We start from the raw sequence: 23531 nt of genomic DNA, 5'->3' as shown, positions 1-23531 counted from the left end.
TATTATTTGTGTTAACATCATGTTTAAAGTATTATTAATTACTGGACAAAATAAAAGACTAAAACATATATTTTTTTTTTGGGGGGGGGGGGCACTTCTTCGTTTTTTGTTAACACAACATTTGAAAGAACCACCATAAGCTTGTTAAGCACATTAGTGGAGATATTCAAAGAATAAGTCGCAGCAGATGTTAAGGAATGAACATTGCTCTCGGGGGTGTCAAACAGACGACTAACCTGGGTCTAATCTGGCTCTCAAAGCGCGAAATTACAGAGACGACATTGACTGTATTTCTTTATGTTCACTAAGGGTTTATTAAGACGGCATAAAAAAAGAGCAAAAGACCCAAACCTAAGCAGTAGTTCATGAATGTATAATTCTTCTTTTTACAAAAACAAAGGGAAACGTATTAATATTTATAGGTTAATGTGGTATTACCATGACACACTTTACTGCAACTCATTGTCACGAACCATAGATTGTATAAACTGGGCGCATCGATCCAAATATCGATAACATCGATACAAAAACACAGGCGTCGACATCAATTGATACAAATGCACTGAGGTCGATACATAAGCTTCAGTTTCTCTCTTGGACGACTGAAGTGATCATTTGTACTTTGTTTATTTAATATATATAATTGTATATTTTTATTTGTTCTCAGCTGATAATTTTGTGCTGTTCCTGGAAAAAAAAACTTTCTATTTACTTATAAACTTGGCTTATAAACTGTCTTTTAACTGATTAATAATCCAGATGGCAAATCACGAACACTTAAAGGTCGTGAAAATTAATTCAGCGTCAGATTGACGATACGTCCAATTTAATCATTAAACGCATCCACATCGATTCCGACACTGCATTTTACTCGGTATCGGCTCGATATCAAATCCATCACCCCCGGTGCTGCCCTCTAGTGGCCGCTGGCGGGACGTCACTCCCCGGAGCGGCTCCGACCTCCTGTCACACACGTCTCCGCCTGTCAGAGCTGCTGCGCCGACCACTTTTTTTTTTCCTCCGCGGCAGAGCGGAGGTGGTACGCGACATCAGCCGGAGTGCGACAAGACGCGCTGTGAAGACCAGTCTGTTTTGTCGAGGAGTTAATAATTTTTGAGACATGACTCAGCGTAACACAACGTTCAAGGTAAGCGGGTGGTGGTGGTGGTGGTGGTGGTGGGTGCGTTGCTGCGGTCTAATTCGAGCACGGCTAGCATGCTAACGCCGATGCTAGGGGCTACATCGCCGTCGTTGAGGAAACTGTTACTAACGGTAACTGTTTCTAATGATGGTGACCTGTCATGGCAACAGTCCCGATATTAACGCCGCGTTGATGTGGCCGGTGGAAGATACGTCGCTTTTTTTGGGGCTTTTTCTCCCACTATAACCTGACATTAGAAGGTTAACTTTACATTGACATTGAGTTCAGGAGGACCACTTTTTTTTTTTTTTTTTTTTTTTTTTTTTTTTTTGGGGGATATATTTAATTGAACCGTTTGAATATTAATAACATTACACGGTTTAACTGTGAGTCCATTGTTGAAAACCTTTGCTAAGATGTGACCCATGAGGTTAGGCAGGATGCCATGCAGTGCACCGGCACACAAGCACACACAAACACGTTTTATTTAGTTTACACGAGCATAAAGCCTCCCTAACTTGATATTACGAGGAGGTTGTGATGATTTAAGCAAAGCAGAAATATGATTTTGTGTGTGTGTGTGTGTATGTATAAGCCAGACGAGACACCATGCTGGCTGCCTGGTTTTTGCTATTGTTGTCTGCTATCCGCACCGGCCATCTGTCACAGGGACTTCTCTCCTCTTTGACCCGGTTATCGCGGAGCTTGTGACACGGATTAACCAGGTCCCTTACAGTCTGCAAGAACAAGGGATGCTTTTGTCATCTTAGCAGGTAAATAACATATGTGCGTGAGAGAGAGAGAGAGAGAAATATGGTCCTTTCTTTGACATTTCAATGAGCTGCTGCTGCTATTTTAGATAGGTAGCATAGATCTTGCTAAGGTGGTGAAGTCGGAAGCTAAATAAAAATAGAAATGGCAATTATGGGTAATTGGTTTTGTATTCCTAGAATATCCGCTTGCCAGTTCATTATGTGTTTTAATATAACATGTATTAGCATGTTAGCATTTATTTAACCTCTCATCGTTGCAGCCTTTTTGCAAAAAAAGCGCATATAACTGAATGCTGTCCCTGAACATTTTGTCAGCTCATGCAGGCCAATAAGTGGTATTGTTCTTGGATAATGAGAGAGGGCACACAAAAAAAGTTGTGGTTTTTTTTTTTTTGTATGTGTTGGTTGTATCCTGTAATGGCTGTTATCAAGGAAATCAGAGCAAAATTACATATTGCATCATACAGCATTTACTCAAACACAACTTGTGTACAGAGCTCTGATTGGTTCAGAAATTGCATTCATTTTTTAGCCTGTATTATGCACATTTTGTTGTTATTCTGTGCCTGTAAGTGCACTTTCTAGTATCTTTTATGATTATTATTATAATAATTATCTATGCCTGTTTTGTATGACTGCTTTTTTTATTTATTTTTTTGGTAAAATCTTTTTCAGTAAACTGGACTCGGTGAAATGAGTAAAAATGCCAGTGTACATGCACTATAATGTACCTGTGCATATGGCTAAAAGATAAACTCTATTCTATTTTCTTCTCTTGTACCGACACACATTTCTATTATTTGACTAAATACTGGAAACTACATCCTTTGAGATAATCATCCAGTTAAATTCCTGCCTTTTTTTATTACTGTTTCAACATGAACTGAACATCATAGTCTAACAATTATGCACGACTCTTGCATTACAATGCATTTGTATTCGCTAGCGTATCTAATTAAATATCATGTGAGTTTGCGTCAACTAGCCTGAATACGTCTCACACTGACACACTCTCATTATTTAAAATGATGTGGATCATGAGATGGACTCGTTATCTTTATCTAATGAAACTTTAACGCTGCGTTATGGCCGCCCTCACTTGTTACCTAATCTCGCCTACTTTTCATCCCTCAGACTTCCAACAAAGTCACCCCATCAGCCAGAGTACTCCCGGCCATTGACCCTTTTGAAAACCCACTTCCCCCTCATTTGTGTGCATGTCACCTACGACGATCACGACTCTGCGATAACACAATAGCATTCATCCGTTGCAGGACACTAGTTAGGCAGGAACATTTTTGGCAAGTAAGGACGGAGCTGTGCCGTCCCTACCCACATGCATATTGTACAATATGTGATGTGAGAGCACTCATTCATAAAGTGACTCGCTGACCTGCTTCAAAATGACTGGGCTCTCTTTCCAAATTGTCTCTAGGCCTCTAGACTCCACATTTACTGTTTGTTTTATTGTCAGCGTGCAAACAGACAGACACTGTTTGGATTGGTTTTATAGTTCATACCTCAGACAAATCTGCACCAAAAATAACCTACTACCTGTATGTTTATGCATGCAAGCAGTAGGCTGGAGGCAAATACTGCAGTTTATTGGTTCGCTGTTGTTTGCGTTGGTACTTGGGGCCCAAATGCTGCGTCTGTTCCCTGTAACTAATACCACATTGGACCAATATTATCTTATATCACATTATGCTAATTAATCATAACATTAATTTTGACTGCTGTTTCTAAGTTATAGAGTTTCATGAGTCTGTTTGGGTAATGACTTTATGGGGTTGGAAACAGATAAGCGCTGCTTCTTCCATCCCCATTTCAAACTGAGGTGGTTGTCTTGTAAGGTGTTGTTACGTTATGTCCTTGTCTGATTGGTTTGAGTTAAACTACTTGAACTTCATACAGTATATATGCAAAAATGTACCAGTCTTTTTGAAACTTGATGCTTAATACCCTTGCAAAGCTTCAGGTAGAAGCATTGGTTTCTCTAAAGTCAAATATTGCAGGTCTAGACGGCCCGGAGGGATGTAAAGTTGACAAATTGAACTTGAATCTGCTCATAATCCATCAGAAAAAGTGCTCTGTGCTCATTCAGTCAATCACCTCTTTGATAAACTGATTATGTATCATAAAAGAAACCTGTAAATGTAAAAAATCTGCAGATAAAGGTTTCAGTTGTTTTTTTTGTTTAGTTTTTTCGTGCCAATGTAATGTTTTTGTAAAATGTAGTAAAAAAACAGGATTTCCGTCTTGTGAAAGGATCTAAGATGGGGAACCAGGTTTTAAAAGGTGGATGGGTGATGTCTAACAGTGCGTATTAAAAGCTGTTGTTTATTGTAAATGTGAATTTGAAGGCTGTGCTTGAGTGACTTGTAAAAAGAGGAAGTCTTCACCGATGCTGTTGTGTATCGTGAACTGTCACTAACACTGCTCGCACGCCTTGTGTTTGCTTCAACCGGAGGAAGTCAAGCTTTGACTCGGAGCATTAAGCGGTAGTGGAAGATGCATGGAAAGCAAAACTAGTAAGCGGACTGTAAATCCAGCTACTTAGTAGAGCACACAAAAACAGACCTGTCTGTTAACCCTCTCACCTCGTTGTTCTCAAAGGTAGTTAAAAATTCTAAAAGTGTTTGGCGCGTTAAAGACACAGCACATTCTGACAATTTGGTCCTGACATTATGTAGAAAATCTGGCTTAACCACAACAAGCAGCTGCTCATGAAACCCAACTCATGTTTGCAGGATGAGGCCACATGCGGCAGGTTCTGTGTTTATTTGCTTTCATGTTGAGGAAACGCAGGCAACATCTGGCTCTTCATCATCAGAGCTAGTGCTGTACAAATTATGAAGCATCTTTTTCACGTTAACTTAAAAAGCTGAGACATCGTAGTGGAGTATTTCCTTTATATTCAATGCTAAATATCTGTGTGAGACTTTTGATTGTTTATTGTTTAAAGAGCAAACATGTGGCTCACAGCAGGAGCAGTTTACTAGTTTACATCTAAATAAAAACATGTTGTATTCGATTTAAACTGTTATCCTTATCCTCTTCTTGTGTTTAAAAGCTGGATGGACGATGGAATCAAACAACGGTTTTGATTGAAAGTACAGCGGAGTTGGAGATTGCATTTTTAATCTGCAATCATCCATTGTCGTAGTTTCTTAAGATTCTCCAAGATGATCTGTCCAAGGTGGCGGATTAAAATATTGTCAAATGAAAGCCGCGTATTTGCCAGGAGGAGGGGCTTCGGTCACATTATTTAAAATGTAACCGTGTGAGGCGTCTTGCGTGTCTTGACAGCTTTCCAGCTAGTGGTGCGTGGTCTGGAGGGAGGAGAAGAAAGGACGGCAGAGAACATGGAGCTGTCCGACGGCTTGTTGCTGCAGGTCAACAATGGAGAGCAGTGGTGCAACCGCTGGAAGCATCCCAACGATGACTCGGTGAGCCGAGAATCTGAATTAATCTCTGTAATGCTGTTGTCAGGTAGGATCAGCACCGTGCACCTTATCAGATCAGAGGAGATAAATCACATCTTGGCTTGTTCCAGAGAACAGGTCCCTGCATGCGTTTGATGATATTTCTCCATCGTAATCGTGTTTTATGTGCGGCTGTTTTTCTTTTCTTTTTTTTTAGGACCGCAGCACCAGCCCTTCAGTCCTGCGCTGTGTCACCAGCACGTGGAAGGAGGGTCTGCTGAACAGAAAGAGGCCCTTCGTGGGACGTTGCTGTCACTCCTGTACACCACAGAGCTGGGTAAAGTTACACTACACCTAATTAACTCCGACTTAAATTCACTCAACTGCTGTCAGTGGCAGGATCTTATTTGCTTTAAGTTAAAGTTCACAACTTTCAAAGTGTTAAAGGTCTTAGCTGATACACACTGTGTTCTTGATACACACTGTGTCACATATCTGTTAAAAATAAGTGTGTGAATCACTAGTTAAAGTAAAAATAAAACATGAGAGCATGACAGGCCAATTTTTTTTCAAAAGAAATATCATTTTATTTTATCTTTCTTTTTACTTCTAAGGTTTTTAAGAACGTTTGTGCAACTAAGCCACTTTGACCGAGTAATTTCCCTCGCCGATCATTAAAGTCCGTCTAAGTCCAAGTTGATAAGGAGGAAAGTGAGATGATGTCGACTTTGTGCACCTTCAAGCGCCATTTGTCTTTCTAATGATTCGTGTTGTGTTGCAGGAAAGGCTGTTTAACCCCAGTATTCCTTCTCTGGGACTGCGCAACGTCATCTACATCAATGAGACCCACACTAGGTAAACAAAGCTACGTCTGCTCCAACCAAGTATCACTTCCCCCCCCTCCACGGTGCGCTCACGCTCCGCGCCCACCGCTTCTGAAACCACACTGCGCCGCTCTCACGGGCCGCTTTGGCATCTGATGAGCCTCACACCTCGCATTTAAAAAAACAACAGCTCCGACTTCTCTTTTACAGTACCAACAACACAGCTCGGCTAGGCCTCCTCAAAGTCGTGTGTATAATATGAGGGCTGGTCTGTGAAACAGTGGAAAGGTAGACGGATGAATTATTCAAAGTGTTTGTCAGTGGACACTGGACACATGCATCCAGTGACTGACGTTAGAAGGCAAAACTCAAGACGTCCTTACACCTCAGACCTGAACTGTATAAACTCTGTAAGCTCTATGTAAACCTACAGGGTCCAAGCTATTTGGTACCACAAAGAGTTTATTCTTAATTGTGTTAGCATGCAGCAATTTCCCAGGGCCAGGTTTCCTGTATTCTGTAGTCTGGGTATGTTAGCACTGTTAGCTTTGGATGAATATAATCAGCGCTGCTTTGTGCATAAGCTCAGAAAAGGTGGAAGAACACTGACCGGTCATTGTTGAGGAGGCCTGTGTGTAACTGATACAGCAGCCTAAGCTGCTCTCGGTTCCCTGAAAATGTGTGAAATTACCGAGAACTATGTCAGTCCTTTATCTGAACTTTTTTTTTATTATTATTCTGTGTGTGTTTTTGCGAATCTGATAAGTTTTCTCATACGTCATTAGTCTATACAAAACGTGACTGCTGCTTTTGTGAGCGCAGTCCATGCATATGTAATATCAGGGTTCCTACGCAAGTATGGAAAGTATGGAATTTGATTAAACATACGTAGATGATCATGGATGGATGATCTTAACTTATTTGAAGTCTGGGGAGTAGGAACCCTGTAATATTTAAGAACATGTTCTCTGCTTGTGATGTTGTACTTATTAGTAATCATAGGTGTGTGTGTGTGTGTGTGTGTCCCTGCAGGCAGCGGGGCTGGTTGGCACGCAGGCTGAGTTATGTGCTCTTTGTGACGGAGAGGGACGTCAACAAGGACATGTTCACCAGGAATGTAGTGGACAATGTGCTCAACAACAGCAGGTAGGAGTGGACGTAGCGTGAGGCATCTGAAGGAAATGATGTGGCCCGTGTCAAAGATGGAGCCATGCTCGCATGCAGGGGGGGGTCAAACTCATTATAATTTGGGGGTCACATACAGTCCAATGTGATCTTAAGTGGGTACGTTTTAGTCCAAAGAAGAACAAATAAATGGGGAGAATGTTTACATTTAATAAAGTGTCCTTTAAAAATGAAAAATAAGTGTAATTTAGAATATAATGTTGTTTAGTCCTGGCTCTCAGTGTTGTGTTCTGTCCATTTCTCTGACTAAAAACAGTGGCCAAATTAGAAATAGCAGTTATTTTTATTGACACTTTGCAGATTTTTCCCTCTGGTCGGGACGTTTTTGTCAGTTGCTATTACTAAATTGATTACGTAATTGCAGTCACAGATGACGTGTATGAAAACAGGTTAGATTTATTTTGAATGATGGTGCGTTCAGGCTCGGTGAGTCAGACGTACACTATGTTCATGCTCTGATTTTGCTGATTGCAGGGTGGAGGCCTCCATTGTGAAGGTGGCTACAGATTTCGAGGCGGCAGCCAGCCGCCCCGGCCAAGAGCACAAAGCCGTCAGTAAAGTGAAGCAGAAAGCCAGGGCCTTCCTCCAGGAGATGGTGGCCAACATTTCCCCGGCCTTCATCAGGTATAAATAATATTAGGATTTTAGGAATCGTGTTTCCTCTCCATCTTTTAGGGAAAACTGTGGAGAACAGTTTTCCTTCTACTGCAGCGAGGTTTATTTCAGAGTGCGACACAGACTCTCTGTTAAGATTTAGAGTCTTTGTTTCTGTTCTACATCTTGGCTTTTTTGTTTTTATTTTTTTTGCCCAGACTCACAGGGTGGGTGCTCCTGAGGCTATTCAATGGGTTCTTCTGGAGCATTCAGATCCACAAGGGACAGCTGGAAATGGTCAAGAAAGCTGCGACAGAGGTCAGCAGCTACATAAACACACGCAGGAAATGAAGCACACGACACCATCTGCCACAAAAAAATATAATAATAATAATCTCATAGCAGAGCAGTCTTTAATATTAAACAGGGTTAGACGGGCTTTGGGAATTTAAATATCTGGTCCCTGCATGTAAACCATCAGTGACAGGTGGTAAATACGCTCACAGTTAAAGGCGTTTGTGTCTCTTCTTTTTCAGCAAAATGTGCCCATGGTTTTTCTCCCCGTTCACAAGTCCCACATCGACTACCTGCTCATCACGTTGATTCTGTTCTGTCACAATATCAAAGCTCCGCACATCGCAGCTGGAAACAACCTCAGCATCCCCATCCTCAGGTAAATATGAAGACTGAGTGTGTTTCCTCTTCCTGTCAGCATAAAAAGATCAGTTTGATATCGGATGAAAGAGAATTCCCGACCAGCTTTGCAGCACCCGTCTCGTTTTGTAACCTGCTCCAAGTTGTATTTGAAGTTCTAATGCTGATCTTCTAACATAAATGTTAGCCGGAAACTGTGATGAGATTAAGAAGGAAAAAGGTGGGAAAATGCACAGAAGAAATGATGTTAATAGCATTTATGTAGGTGTTAAATGACTGCAGCCATTTACAGGCACGTCTAAATGCCTGTGCTGAAGTTTAGCTGGATTAAGATGAATGTCGCTTCATAAAACCTTTTTTGTTTTCAGCACCCTGATCCGTAAACTTGGAGGATTCTTCATACGTCGGAAGATGGAGGAGACGGGAGATGGGAAGAAAGACGTTTTGTATCGATCACTTTTGCATGCGGTAAGTCTGCGATAAAAGGGTATTTGTCTTTGACTGTAAAAGTAGTTTTTCATCGATAAAGAGCTTAAAATTAGGGCTGGGTGATATGACGGTATCATGGTATTTTTTTTTCATGCGTAATCACGTGTTTACAACATTTTCTACTGGTTGAGAGAGGAATTAATGCAGTAGATTGACTAAGGATGGACTTTTTTACTGTGATGATGAGTAAATATTGCAGAATAATCCCACACTAGTAGTAAAGCAGGTTGTCATGACCCTATGTTGGCACTGAATCTGGATGTGGAAATCTGGGGACATTTCCAGCCCAGAGATAAAAAATAAAAGCATTAAATGTTATCAAGATGAAATGAAGAAACATGGACAATTACAGTTTCATATATTTTGACATACTTATTCATATTTATTCATATTTAAACTGCTATATCTGTATTGTCAAGAGCAGTGCGACCGGCTACCGTAATGGTTGTAGTCTGCGTGCAACGTTTTTTTTTCTCATTCATAAAAAGGTAAAATTGGGGACTTTTTAGGGGACAGCTTTAGCCGGGGGACAAGCCATCGAAAACGGAGACGAGAAATTGGGAACGTCGGGTCACCCTAAAAACAAAAAAAAAAAAAACAACCGGCACGACACCTTTTTTTGGACACAAGTCCTCTCGTTCTGTTGCTTTATTTTTTGGACCTTTCCATCTTCACCACACCTCTCAGTGACACAGTTGCATGTTTAGAAACGCTACATGGAAAACTGTCCGGTCTGAAACAGTGTCTCGTGGCGCAGGGTTCCAAACGCTGTGTAATCAAATATGCTTAAAAATTACCACCCAGCTGCAAAAAAAACTGTCTCCGCGTCTTTTCACCTTTGTGTCTAGTTGAAGTTATCTTCCAAAGACGTTCCTACGTTTCACCTAAGATATACTATATTTCTTCACTTTACTGACCTAAGTCCTATCAGGCTCATTAGTAGGTTTACACAACTTCCAGCCGAGTCCAAGCTCAACAAAAACAAGCGGTTATCTCCTCCTGTAACTTTAAATGCTCACAGTTTCACATGTTTGTGTAAAATATCGAACGTACAATCATCAAAGACCTTTAAGCTGCCAAAATAATGTTTTACGTTGAGTTGTCGATACTGGAGGTTAAATGTGAATCTGAACCTGGTGTTTTGGTTTTAGTTTTTGGATAATGCAGATTAACAAATTTTAGTTTAGGATTAGCGTATTAATATTAATGCTCTGTTAACCACCGTGCCTCAGCAGTAGGAACCCTGTGAATGTGCTTTCCAAAGAGCACTGGGTGTGTATTGTTCCTCTGAGACGAGTCTCTACATTGTGTCCCTGAGATAAGAGTTATCAGCTGAAGCTGTTGGACATCGAGACATATTTCATCTTGTTCTATATCGACAGTATTTTACTTCACTTCCTGCAAAACGAAGAACAGAATAGTCCCACTACGGTCATAGTTACAGTGGAAAATGCAGCAAGGATTTTAAAGAAGATGAGATTTTAATCTTTCATGCATGTGTTGCTCACAGGAATATAATTAGCTAAACCTCCTTTAAAGGCAGAAAGAAGCAGTAAAGTGTGCTGCTTATACTCCAGTTACTCCCAGGAAAGCTGATCTAGGATGTCTGTCCTGTTCCCAGTTTACTCTGAACGCCTCAGCCTGGGGTCTATTCTAGGATAAACCTTCTATTCTCAAAATATGTGTGCGTAGCAGGACGCAGCTGTGTACATATTGTGCTCAGGAGGATATCAGTACACAACACGCCTGCCTTAGCACATGCTGAGTATATCAGGGGTCAACGTGTCCATTACCGCCGCTCATATTTAACATTCAGGCCGTGTGTCACTGCCTGTAAAAAAGAGTCAGCTCATTGTTTCAGCAGAATTTTAATTTAAGCTAAAAAGCGTGATAACCTTTACACAAATGTGTGTGCTTCGTGTCACAATGCCATCGTTTTCATTCACCTCCATCTATTCTCATTTCTCCCCCGTGTCATCGATCCAGTACACCGAGGAGTTGTTGCGGCAGCAGCAGTTTTTGGAGGTCTACTTGGAGGGCACTCGGTCCCGCAGCGGTAAGCCGTCCCCGCCGCGCGCCGGCATGCTGTCCATCGTGGTGGACACTCTGTGCACGGGGTCCATCGGCGACGTGCTGGTGGTACCGGTTGGCATCTCCTACGACCGCATTATTGAGGGCAACTATAACAGTGAGCAGCTGGTAAGAGCTCGGGACGGTGTCTGTTGTTTGAGTTTGAGCTTTTTGCTGTGGCAACAAAGGTGTTTGCTTTCATCATCTTAAAAAAAACACACACACACAGAAGATTTCACTTTTTAAGTAGTAAGATAGAACAATTAGAACTACAACCATAAGTACTAAAAATATCGATACGGCAATATATCGCAATACTTTTTCTTACGATATAGATTCTTTAAAGAAAAAGTAAAAGTCATGTTTCGAGATGATCGTGAACAACCTCCACCTCCACTTTTTCTGTGCAATAAACTGGAAATCGGTCATTTGGACTCAATTTGTCCACTGGCATCTGCATTTAAAATTTCCCAGTGAACTATGTAGGATGTTGATATATATCGCAATATCATAATATCGCAATAATGTATCGTATCGTGGCTCAAGTATCGTGAAGTCCTTGCTAATGCCCACCCCCCATTCATCACACCGAAATAAATCCGATAAACCGCAAAACAGGATCAAGAAATAAAGCACAATAATAAACAACAACTCAAGCTTTAGCTGCGTTGTCATTAATGCTTTTCTCTGTCTTTCCTCTCAAGGGTAAGCCCAAGAAAAACGAAAGTTTGTGGGGAATCGCTTGTGGAGTGTTCAGGATGTTGAGGAAGAACTACGGTTGTGTCCGTGTTGATTTCAACCAGCCCTTCTCCCTGAAGGTGATGGATCCCAGATCACAGATCAGAAACTGAAAAGAAAACGTTTGAGTTGCCAGCATGCGTTAATGAACCGCTTGTATGTCACATGTAGGAGTACCTGGACTCCCAGAGAAGCCGCCATATTGCACCACCGGTGTCCCTCGAACATGCCCTGATGCCCACCATTATTTCTGCACAGTAAGCACAAACACACACACATATTCCCCACTCAGCATCAGGGACATGCATCTGAACCACAGCTCAGCAGTCCCACACACCGTCAAGGACGACGACCTCCACGTCCAAGCTGAATTCCTCCCTCCTGCTACTCTCACAGCGGGGCCTGCCATTTGACATCTGATAGCGCCTCTTGGGTTAGCACCAGCAGGGGTCACATCAGTCCAAAGCCGTCTCCTCATAATATAGATGATATAGTTATGCCGTACTTTCGGAAAGGGCGGCAGCAGTCTGCCCCGGCTGGTCCGGACTCAAGAGGTCAAAAGTTCTGCCAGGAGCGGCGATTATAAACTAACTTAACTAACTTTGCACACGGATTACATGATAAACTGTTCCAGCGAGTGTAAAGTTAAATTATCCTCTCATGAGAATGTCATATTTGACTTAAAATAAATAAAAAAAGAAGTGCTATTAAGGGGGGTCATGGTAGATTAATGATGATTAGACGTTAACCTCAGCTTGGATTATTTATAGCTTAAAGCCACGACACAGGAAAGTAGCACGGGAGAAGCTGAAACAGTCTTAAATATCATTTAAATAAATGGGTGTATTCATGTTAAATGTGCTCAGGCCTCACACATGCATAATTAAATAAAGTTTATGTAGAGTAAACGAGCTGATTCCGTGTCTCTGCGGACATGAAACAGATATCTCTAAGTACGCATCCCTGCCATAGCGACACGCTCATATTGGGTTGTTGTTATTTTTCCAGGCCTGATGCCCAGCTGTTTGTAGGGCAGGAGGAGGAGCAGATACCTGGAGAGCTGCCTGATGACATCTTTAGACGACAGCTTATCAACAACCTGGCCAAGCATGTTCTCTTCAGTAAGAAGTTCAAACACGCACGTGCACATAGTGGATTCACTGGCCCAAACTCAGCTTAATATTTTTAATTTGATGGTAGAAAGAAGAGCATTGTTGCCAATAAACGATCCAGTCACATTTAACTTATTTAATTATTGAAGCACACGTTTTTCCTGCTTCATTTTTATTCTCTATTTTTCTTCATGCCCGTTCGCCTCCCTTTCATCCTTTCATGTGAAAGGTGCACCTGCTTTTTAAGCGCCGCACTCACGAAACAAGATCTGCCTCCAGTAATTGAAATCCAACACAGCACAGCATCACTCCATCCGCTCCACATCACTCAGGGTGCTTTGCTCTGGGGTAGCGCTACAGAAACCGGTTCTCCCCAGCTCATTCAGCTGCATTCTCCTACGCTGGCCCTCTTTCTTTCTTTCTTTCCTTTTTTTTTTTTTTTTTTTACACACCACTCAGCCAATCGTGAGGCTTCCAGCTGGATGGCATGTTGTTTTGAGCCAATGGAGTGAAGGGAAGGATGGGAACACAGTGGAGGAGAAGAATGCAGTACGAGTTAGGGCTCTGCAAACCTTTTTACACCTCTACGCTGAACCTGTGCTTCCTACGGCCTCTAGTAACCTCTGTCTCCCCACATTTGCACACATATATTTCTGCCTCTTTCAGTGTTTTGTTAATATCAACTCTTTTTAAGTGATTGAGCTTTGCCTTTTGAAAAGTTCATTTTAAATAGAGCTTGAATAATTGGCTCTGTATAATGATGATAATAATAATAATAATAATAATAATAATAATAAAGTAAAGTAATATCTTTACTACAGAACTGAAGCTACAAAGTTGATATAATTGAAACTTTATGTTATATAATGACTTGTATAGCGCGTATAGATGCTGCCACTTAGAAATCTGAAGCTCATCTTTCATTGAAGCTGATGCTTGAGATCTTCTCCGCATCTTGCACTTGCATCATTGCACATAGAGCGTTCTGATTGGTTAGTAACGTCTGCGCTTTCAGGTTCTGCGTCGCTCATTATCTCCTCTTATATCTCTCCCACAGCGGCTAATAAGTCGTCGGCGATCATGTCCACTCACATTGTGGCCTGTCTGCTGCTGTACAGACACAGACGGGTAAGTCTGCATGTTAGGAATCTTCTGATCAGGAAGTCTTTATTGAACAGCTCGATCTAGATCTAGAGATAAGATGACACATAACCTGGCACAGGTTTTGATGTCTGCCTGCACATGCACATTTGTAATTCCCGTTAAGTGTCCTCGAATTCAACTTTCCAGTAAGTCAAACGTCCGTGACCCAGCGTTTCTTCCAGCTTCTGTTCTGGACAACTGAGACCCCTGTAAAGTTAATCTATGGACAAGATCTCTAGTGAAACCCCTTTCAAAAAGTCCTACATTTGACTTTGTGTCACTATTGGACAACTTTCACCTCCCTGTCTGTCTTAAACTTTTATTCCTGTTCATCTGGTTTGTCCTCATCGTGGTCCTATCATTTATGGACGTTTCTCTTTGAGGGATCTGGTGCTTTATCCTCTTCTTATCACCTATGTATGTTAGTGGGAGACTTCTGCCATCTGCTGGTACACTGATGCATGAGCCTATTTATTTTTTATGTGCACATTAGTAAAAAAAAAACAGAATACTGAACAGATCCATAAAAAAACTGCAAGCAAACAATACATTAAGAAGAGAAAAAAGGTAGGAATGTGCAGGAGGAACCAAATAAAATCCACAAAGATTGACAAAGTTTCAACATGAACTCAATGAACTAGCACAAACAAATCAAAGAACAGCTGGGGAAGAAAAAGGAGAAGTCATAGTTATAAAAAGATAAATGAAGGTAGTTAGAGGAAGTGGATAAGATAAATTTAATATTATGTGAGTGGATGAATTATGATTTTGCAATGTGCAATTGGTCCAACAAAAGATGTGTTGTTTGCTTCTTGAGAGGATTAACACTGGCACTGTTTCTGATGTGAGCTGGTAAGAAGTTCCAATAATGAGGATTCTTGGATCTAACAGGAAATTGAGAGAAAATGGTCCTAAAGAAATTGGGATGGAGATTATTTGCTGACAAAATTACATAGAAAATGTGGAGGATACGTAGGGATTGAAACAATGTGGTTGAACTAGAAAGTCTACTGGAGAGTGTTATCATTTTGATTAAATGTTTTTGCAGCTGAATGAATGAAGGAAGTTCTTATCCCACGTTTTGTTTGTTTTACTGACCCTTTGATTCTTGAGGGTTTCATTTCCGTTTAATTAATTTACCAAATGTCCAGGGTGTGGTGTTGTCCAAGCTGGTGGAGGACTTCTTCAACATGAAGGAGGAGATTCTGTCGCGGGACTTTGACCTGGGCTTTTCGGGGAACTCCGAGGACGTGGTGATGCGCGCCCTCCACCTCCTGGGAAACTGCGTCAACGTGACCAGCAGCGCAAACCGCAACGGGGAGTTCACCATCGCACCCAGCCAAACTGTCCCGGCGCTTTTCGAGCTCAACTTCTACAGCAACGGCCTTTTCCACGTCTTCATCTCTGATGCTATCATTGGTGGGTTAGGCCATACTCTTCCCTCTTCCAAGATTCACATTGTATCTTTGAGGGAAGTTTCATTCATATTCTTTCGTCTCCAGCCTGTAGCATCCTGTCACTGCAGAGGGAGCTGGTGTCAGAGTCTGATGCTGACCAGTCTGAGGAGACCGGTGGTCATCATACTCTCCCTCTCAGCCAGGAGAGACTCATCCGTAAGGCCGCCAGTCTCTCCTACTTCCTAACCAACGAGGTGGCTGTGGCACCAGTAAGTCCTGCACACTGTGAAAGCTTTTCCAAAACTTTGCACTTTATAAAATGAGTCCCACGGTTTAGGGATGGGCACCGATACTCTGTGCCATGATGGCCCAGGTGCTGACTTTAACCGGAAAGCAACGCCGATTTGGTTGCTTCATTTTGGTGCCACTGAATTTTGAATTAGCTCAGCCCCCTTAGCATTATTGCTAATGCTACACATGACGTCACATTAGTTTTTCACCTGCGTGGATGGAAAGGAACTTTCAAAATGTCTAAGGCCGTCAGAGGAGACCTGCATGGAAATATGTGAGACACGAGCCACAACTGCAAACTCAAGATCAGTGACAGAATTTGGCTGGAAAAAAAATTGTAATGAGATTTTTTATAACTCCCAAAGTAACTGCACTGAAGATTGAGATGTGATTTTCTTTTCTATCCCCTGTTGATGACCCATCACCCATGATGACCTCATGTTCTTTGTTTTTGATATTCAAAACCAAATAAAATAATAAAAAGTATTAAAAAAAAAGTGCCTAAGGCCAAATGGTTAAAAGTTTGGCTGCACTTCACCTCAGAGATGCAAACTCTGCAAACTGCAACAAGGTAACGCGTCATCTGATGACGCAGAGCAATTTTTTTAAAAGCCGAGAAACGTACCGTTCTTGATGGCCTGCCAGACCCCACACCACTGATTTTATTATGATTATTATGAGTTTGTTGGGAATTTTATTTTATAGTGGTTCATTTATCTGTTAGTTACATTTATATTATTTAAATTAATATCTTGTTAAACTTACATGTTACAAAAAGCCTTAAAAAATAAAAAGGCACCATTTTTGGACAAAGTTTATATCTTTTCCATTTTTTAGCAGCGGCTCGGGCACCGTTTAAATACCAGTGTAGACGCTTCCAGATGATGTCACATAGTCTAGTTTTATAACTGGTTGGACAACAGGAAGAAATGGCAGTTTTAGCAGTAGTTATTGAAGCGGAGCAATGTTTTGTTCTGGCCTTTAATTCTTTGGATGAATTGATAAAAGCTGTGTTATTATTTAATCTTTTCCAGGATAAAACTTTTCAAATCTTTTCGTGCCGACTACACAAATGACAACTGAATTTGAATTATTTTGTCATTTTATTACTTCATTGTTTTATGTCCTGTCGTCGTAATTTGTTTGTGTTTTGTGGAAAATTGGAAAAAATTAAAAAAAACTTTATCAAGCGATCTCTTCCAAACATATTGTGAAAAATAAATGAAACCGATCTCACAGTCCAGGCCAAACGTAGCAGAACATGTAGTTGACGTCACCTGGAAAACCTGGATACACAAGCAGATCTGGTACTTATACCGGCACCGTGTCGGAAATACCGGTTTGCCACCTTTTCACCCTTTGCTTCTCAAATTAAATATAAAAAAAACAACTATTCTTTGAGAAGCATGACTCGTTTATAACTTGTGATCATAATATAAACACGACAGTCTGTCACAGTGTAATGGATACCTTCATTGATAGTTATTTCCTTAATGTAATTTATGCACGACTGCTGATGTTAACCTCCACAGTCTCTGTTAGTTGAAGTGTTATGTAAAGTTTGGTTGTTTTATTTCCTTCAAATTCAGCTCCACCTGGTTTGTTTCATGCTTCCTCCCTCTCTGTCCCGCAGCCTTGTCAGACAATTTACCAGGTTTTCCTGGATGCAGTGACCCGACTCATCCAGTACGGAGTCCTCTACGTGGCCGAGGTGAGTTTACAGACACACAACTCAAGAAACAAAACACCGACAGTGAATCTGTGATTAATTTGTGATTCTCTGTGTGTGTGTGTGTGTCAGGAGGACCAGGAGGAACTGAGTCCCAGCCCCACAGAGGAACCTTGGCCCAAAAAGTTCTCTGAACCTATTTCCTGGAGGAGTGACGAGGAAGATGAGGACAGTGACTTTGGAGAGGAGCAGAGGGATCGCTACCTAAAGGTCTAGTTTAGTAATGAATGAATAAATAAAATCACTTTGAGTTTTGAAACCGTCTCATTTTCATGTAATTTATTTATTTTTTTATTTGTGACAATCAGGTGAGCCTTTCTGCAGAGCACCAGGAGTTCTTCATCTTCCTCCAGCGGCTCCTGAGCCCAGTGCTGGAGGCCTACAGCGGGGCGGCCATCTTTGTCCACAGCCTGAGTCAGCCCATGGCCGAGTCTGAATACACCCAGAAACTCTTCAGATACCTGCTCACTCGCACGGAGAGAGGAGTGGCTGCTTATGGTAACGTTAGATTCATTCATGTTGAACAAGTAGATTATCTACAGAGGAAAGGATACATTAACTGGATCCCTTTAGATTTAATTTAGTCTGTGACTTACTGAGTTTAGTCCATTTTAATCATATTCTCTTGTTTTTCAGGTGAAAGTGCAACTCATTACCTGGTGAAGAACACAGTGAGGACTTTCAAGGAGCTTGGGGTAAGTGTGTGTTGGATTCAGGTTGTGAGCTGTGCCTCTTAGTAGTAGATGCTTGTAAATGCCCTAACCTACACTCACACAATTTAATAAATCATTCATATCTGTAGCTCTTAAAAATAGCTTCACAGACTAATTCTTTTATGAACAAAACATGAGTTGCACATTTTTAAATTTGTGCTTCCGTCAACAAATTTGCAGCCACCTCTCCCATATTAAAAAGACCTTTTGTATGGGCTGATTTTTGATTTTGCTCTAAACATTATTTGCATTATTTTATAACAGAATGAATCACTCAGTGTCATAACATGAGAATTTAGAGACAAGGAATCTGTGTGAGCATAATAATCTATCTTTTGCAGTAGGACTCTTTAATTTAGAATTGTTTTATAGGTTGATCCCCACGATTTTATGCAGTGTGACATGTTACTAAGTATTAGTGAACAATAAATTAAATATGATATAATAATATAATTAAATACATTGCTAGTGACTTTTATATATTTATATTGTGCATTTTTAATTCAGTATCACCACTAATTTCTTCTTGATTTCCAAAAAACATAAATTTACTTTTCTGAATATTTAGAGACAATTTATTTACATCCAACAAAGTTTTAAGGATGATGCAGGACATTTAAATATCAAATAATATATATCAAATCTATTTTTTACACTCGTGATTCACATACATCAGTTTAATTTTCAGCAGAAAAGCGTTTAGGTTAATCAGCAATGATCTGTGACAGCGTTTATGAGTAAGAGTAATAAAAAAGACACATTTCTGCTGCTCCAGATGGAAAAGAAACTTTGTGATTATCACTTTCCTTGTGAACGCATGAAGAGTGTTTGTGTATCTAATCACATTACTGGAAGTTTCAGCTTTAAGTTTCTCACCTTTTTGAGGATTCAAGAATTTTTATTTGTCATTCGCAACCATGAGATGGAATGAAATCGCGCACTCAGGACCCCGATTATTAACCATAGTAACTATAATATATAGATACTAGGAAACAGTGAATAAACAAGATAAATAAAATAAGATAAATCGAGTGGAAATATAAATAAAAAGAGCAACAAAGCAGCATGAGTAACAGTAACAGAGCAGCTTGTTTTTACAGGAAAAATAAATGTGCAAAACAATTGAGTTGTGCAAATCACTCACCTTTTTGGAGTTTGGATGCTGCACAGAGTCGTCCGGCTGGAGTTAACTGGGTCACTGTGTGTTGTGATTCTCCTCCAGGTCCTAAAGGAGAGAAGGGAGAACAAGGTGACAACCCTGGAGCTGAGCACCACTTTTCTACCTCAGGCCAATCGGAACAAACTCCTGCAGTACATCCTAGGTTTCACCCTGCTGTAACTGAGACGCCAGGCTCCTTCCAATAAAGGGCTTCTACTGGTTACTTCTAAACACTCCCAGGTGCTACTCTGTGGAAAGCTTTACCAGGAAGTGCCTTCACGTAAAAGCCGCTAGCAGATCGCTGCTGGCCGGAAGAGACTTGAAGCCAGTCTTCCTTTTTTTGTTTTTCTTTTCTTTTCTCCCTGTGGTAGAACCGTGCAGCTGATAAAAACTCGTGTCTAGTTCTCTGAAGAGGTACCTCTTTCTTTGTGAACTTTGCCAGCGACGCTAGAAGGTTTTAACACGATCAGATCTTTTAAACCTTAAGGAAAAAATATACTCGAGCAGGTTAGAAAATCTCTTTTACAGCAAACCGAACAAAGCAGGCAGCCTTTCGTCTATACAAGTGAACAAACTAAATATGCATAGGAAATAATTGTAATCATAACCAACACTTTATATGTATATTTTTTGTTTGTTTTTTTTTTGTTTGTGTTTACTAGTATTCTCTCCATCGCACTCTGCTATCATACAGTAGAAAACATTTGTACATAGCCACAGCAGCAGCAGTGTGTAATAGAGAATCACCGAGAGATACAGAGTCCCTGCAAAATGTGTACATATCAACCTTTTCATAAATCAGACTGTGTCAGTCAGTCACTGCGAGTTATTCTACCGGTTTAAGATACGAAAACAGTTCGTCCTGCAAATTCAAATCGTACCTGCTGAAAGTCGAAAGCCTAAAAATCAACTCCGGAGTTAAGTGCATTCAACCCCGCTGATCTTTAAGTGCATTCACTTCCACTTTTCATCCTGGCTTTTTTGATGACTTTGGTTACACTTTTCAATGAATGTTACGCACAACTTAAAAAAAAAACAAAAGAAAGAAAAAGATACCAGCCATCTCATCCACTTACACTCATATGCAACGACACTCTTTGCTCGTCATGCCTTTTCAGGGAAAGCAGATATTTTGGTATCGCCGCCAGTTTGTTTCCTGTGTTATAATCACTCTGTATAAAAGCCTTTATTGCTGCTGAGAGAGCAGTTTAGCTCCAATAGTTGGGCATTTGTACGAGTGCCGTGAGGCGTAGTGTGGTTAAAAAATAATAAAAAAAGAAATGGTACATATCCACTGTAATCCACATGAACACGTTAAGGTTTTGTCATCTTTAACTGCCAGCCACGTTTAGTTGTTCTTTCTTATTGTTTTTCCTCATAATCATAGTCTCAGTATAATTTTAAACTACCACTAATAAGATTTAAAACGAAAAAAGATCTGCTCCTGAATGTGGAGCAGGTTGTAAATAACTCATCATTAAAATTTAACCTGATAGTGGAAAAAAAAAGAAAAGAAAATATTTCTGTTTTATCGTAAAATAACTTCACGACGCAATGTTTACGACAGGTCAAAATATCCTCCTTGTTGGTGTGTGAATTTGCATGACTGAAAAAAAGTTAAAGGAGCACGTTTTATCAAAAGGGTCAAAGGAAGTTTTGAGGACACTGGGCAATAAATAAAAAAAGAAAAGGGGGACGGGACGTCTGATGGGAAAACATGTAAAGGATTATTTATACTGAAAGTTTTTGTGACGATTCATTTAGATGCTTTTTTTTCCTTTATTTGACAATATGAATTCTGTCAGAGCTACGTTTAAACTGAGCCGTGCGTCTGACGCCCGCGGTACGTTGGAGAATAGAAAAAGTATGTTACCTAAATGATGGGGAATGTGATCATGCTTGAAATTTAAAGCATTTCTGAGCCGACTATCTGTACGAGCCGCCCCCTCCACCACCACCACCACCACCACCACCACCCACTCAGCCAGGATCAAACCACTTATACGTACTGTACTGCATGTTTTTCCTCTGCTCGCCTTCACTCATCCACTCTTCAGTGTGCTGAGCATTTTACAGTCTGGTGTGCGTGTGTGAATTACTTTCGAAGGTGGTAGTAGTAGGAGATAAACTTTGTTACCTCTTGAATGTATCTGTCCCTGTGATATTGTTAGGAAAGACTCTCCAAGGTACCGATAATGATGTAGTTTTTATGAACTGGCATCGTGGGACTTCGTTGAGGTATTAGCGACATCCCACTGCTCTGTGTAGGATATAAAACATGCCTGTGTCCAGGGGAGCAGGTGCCTTCTTAATGCACTGTAGTGTTTTTTTTGGTTTTTGTTCCGTTTTCTTTGTGCATGTTAGCAATTTCTGTGGGAATCAAAAAAAAAGAAAAAAGAAGAAGAAACACTGTAGATTGTAACTTATACACAAGTGACGAGAACGTGTTGTTACCCTAAGAAGAATCACCAGCTACTAAAAGAAATGTCACCTTTTTTTTTTCCCTTGCTTTATCGGAGCAAAGCACAATTGGCATTATTAGATTTTGTTTTTAAATAAATTAATGATGGATTAACAAAGTTCATCTTGTCTTTGTTTTGTTTTCAGTCTGGGAGGGGGCAGTAAACTGTTTAATGTCAACAGTATATATTTTTGCCATTTAATTAATTCAGTCTCACAGCTTGCGTCTGGGAAGTTAAGATTTCCCACTCTTGTTCTGGCTGTGAATGCAGCATTATTGCTTAATGGTGTGTGGTTCCATGGTGTAATGGTTAGCACTCTGGACTCTGAATCCAACGATCCGAGTTCAAATCTCGGTGGGACCTTTAATTAAGCAATTTATTTATTTACTTTTTTTTTTTTTAAATCTTAGATAGATTCGTAATATATCCTGAGAGAAATTAACTGCAGATTCAATGCATAAAGGCAGCATGACATGTTAAACAAGACACAAAAAAATTAACAATATACAGTATATCCAAAAACTATATTATCAATATTTTAAACCGTCCATAGAGGATGTAAACAAGGATAATATAATAAACTGGCTGACACATAAATACCCAGTACGTTTAACCAATTGACGTCACTTCCGCCCGGGGCCACGCCCCCGAAGTGGCAAAAAATACGGTAAAATGTGTCAGTAAATACAGCGAAACAAGGAAAATTGTTGATTACTAGATCAAATTAAGGACAACTGGACTGGATCCATACGAACTAGAATGGATTTGGAAAAGTGTATTAGCCTCAGGTCAGTTAGCTTCAGGTCATTTCCGTTATGATAAATGTGGCTAAGTAAAAGATGCTAATGCTAAGAGGTTTACTGAGAAGTAACGTTAGCCACACAACCGGGCCGGATGTTAACTTAAGAAGTAACTTAAGGTATGACTTCATCAAAAAAATTACAGCATAAATGAATATTACCTGACACTAAATATGAATCACGACACCAGTTTTTGGTGCCTGGATTCCAGTTGTTTCTTCTTAATAATATATAAAAATATATCTCCGACTGCTTTTCAAATATGTTGGTTCAGTCAATCGCACAACAGCCCTTTACCATTGTTTTAAATTAATTTTATAATTTAGACGCTATTGAATCCCATGATTCAAACTAATGCTGCTTATCTCCATGTTGGCCACCTAGTGGCCGTAACCATGGAGACTTCACTGGCTGTGACGTCACGTCCCGACCCTCTATATAAGGAGCTGTAAAAATAAGATGATAATAATAATAATAATAATAATAATAATAAAGCTTTCCCGTAGTGTGCCGCGTGTTTACAGAGGTTTTTGGCTGGTTGATATAGTCAGGATGGCCGAGCGGTCTAAGGCGCTGCGTTCAGGTCGCAGTCTCCCCTGGAGGCGTGGGTTCGAATCCCACTTCTGACATCATTATTTACTTTGGTAATTATTAATGAGGCGTTGGAAAAAATACACCCCAAAACAAAATTAATCAGATTATGGCCAAACCTTTCTTCTCCTTTTGTCTTTATGTTGTTTTGTTTTTCTTCTTCTTTATTATGTTTCAGTTGTTTGCTGCACACATCTTTGCCTCCTCCCTCTGTTCCTCCTGTAACAGGAGATGACAGGAG

At 40.4% G+C, this 23531-nt stretch overlaps 1 protein-coding gene and 2 non-coding genes across 4 annotated transcripts; all 3 read left to right on the top strand.

Moving 5' to 3' along the window:
- The first annotated feature begins 932 nt into the window (after positions 1-932).
- gpam (glycerol-3-phosphate acyltransferase, mitochondrial) lies at positions 933-22016 on the top strand. 2 transcript variants are annotated; one of them, XM_047608610.1, is made up of 21 exons: positions 933-1147; positions 5224-5363; positions 5557-5676; positions 6121-6194; positions 7196-7309; positions 7823-7972; positions 8161-8260; positions 8479-8615; positions 8965-9064; positions 11072-11284; positions 11860-11973; positions 12065-12150; positions 12902-13014; positions 14063-14133; positions 15300-15567; positions 15651-15814; positions 17470-17547; positions 17638-17775; positions 17874-18063; positions 18202-18260; positions 19501-22016. In XM_047608610.1, the coding sequence occupies exons 2-21, from the start codon at positions 5280-5282 to the stop codon at positions 19615-19617; spliced, it is 2490 nt and encodes an 829-aa protein (XP_047464566.1). In that variant the 5' UTR covers positions 933-1147; positions 5224-5279; the 3' UTR covers positions 19618-22016. The 2 variants fall into 2 exon arrangements, with proteins under 2 accessions (XP_047464566.1, XP_047464567.1); XM_047608611.1 differs by lacking the exon at positions 933-1147 and adding an exon at positions 1583-1914.
- A 174-nt stretch (positions 22017-22190) lies between these two features.
- On the top strand, positions 22191-22262 carry trnaq-cug. The gene has a single exon. It is a non-coding gene; the product is annotated as a tRNA-Gln (tRNA).
- Positions 22263-23245: 983 nt separating this feature from the next.
- On the top strand, positions 23246-23328 carry trnal-cag. The gene has a single exon. It is a non-coding gene; the product is annotated as a tRNA-Leu (tRNA).
- The last annotated feature ends 203 nt before the right edge of the window (positions 23329-23531 follow it).

This window comes from Mugil cephalus, chromosome 16 (genome assembly GCF_022458985.1).
Source record: "Mugil cephalus isolate CIBA_MC_2020 chromosome 16, CIBA_Mcephalus_1.1, whole genome shotgun sequence".
In the NCBI taxonomy this organism is placed as follows: Eukaryota; Metazoa; Chordata; class Actinopteri; order Mugiliformes; family Mugilidae; genus Mugil; species Mugil cephalus.
Note: the sequence above shows the minus strand (reverse complement) of the source record. Positions and strands in the feature narration are given on the sequence as shown.

Coding starts and splice junctions, on each gene's coding strand:
- gpam (XM_047608610.1), top strand. CDS start 5,280: ATGGAGCTGTCCGACGGCTTGTTGCTGCAGGTCAACAATGGAGAGCAG. Junction 8,616..8,964: donor CTCAGCATCCCCATCCTCAG/GTAAATATGAAG, acceptor TTTTGTTTTCAG/CACCCTGATCCGTAAACTTG. Junction 18,261..19,500: donor GGACTTTCAAGGAGCTTGGG/GTAAGTGTGTGT, acceptor ATTCTCCTCCAG/GTCCTAAAGGAGAGAAGGGA.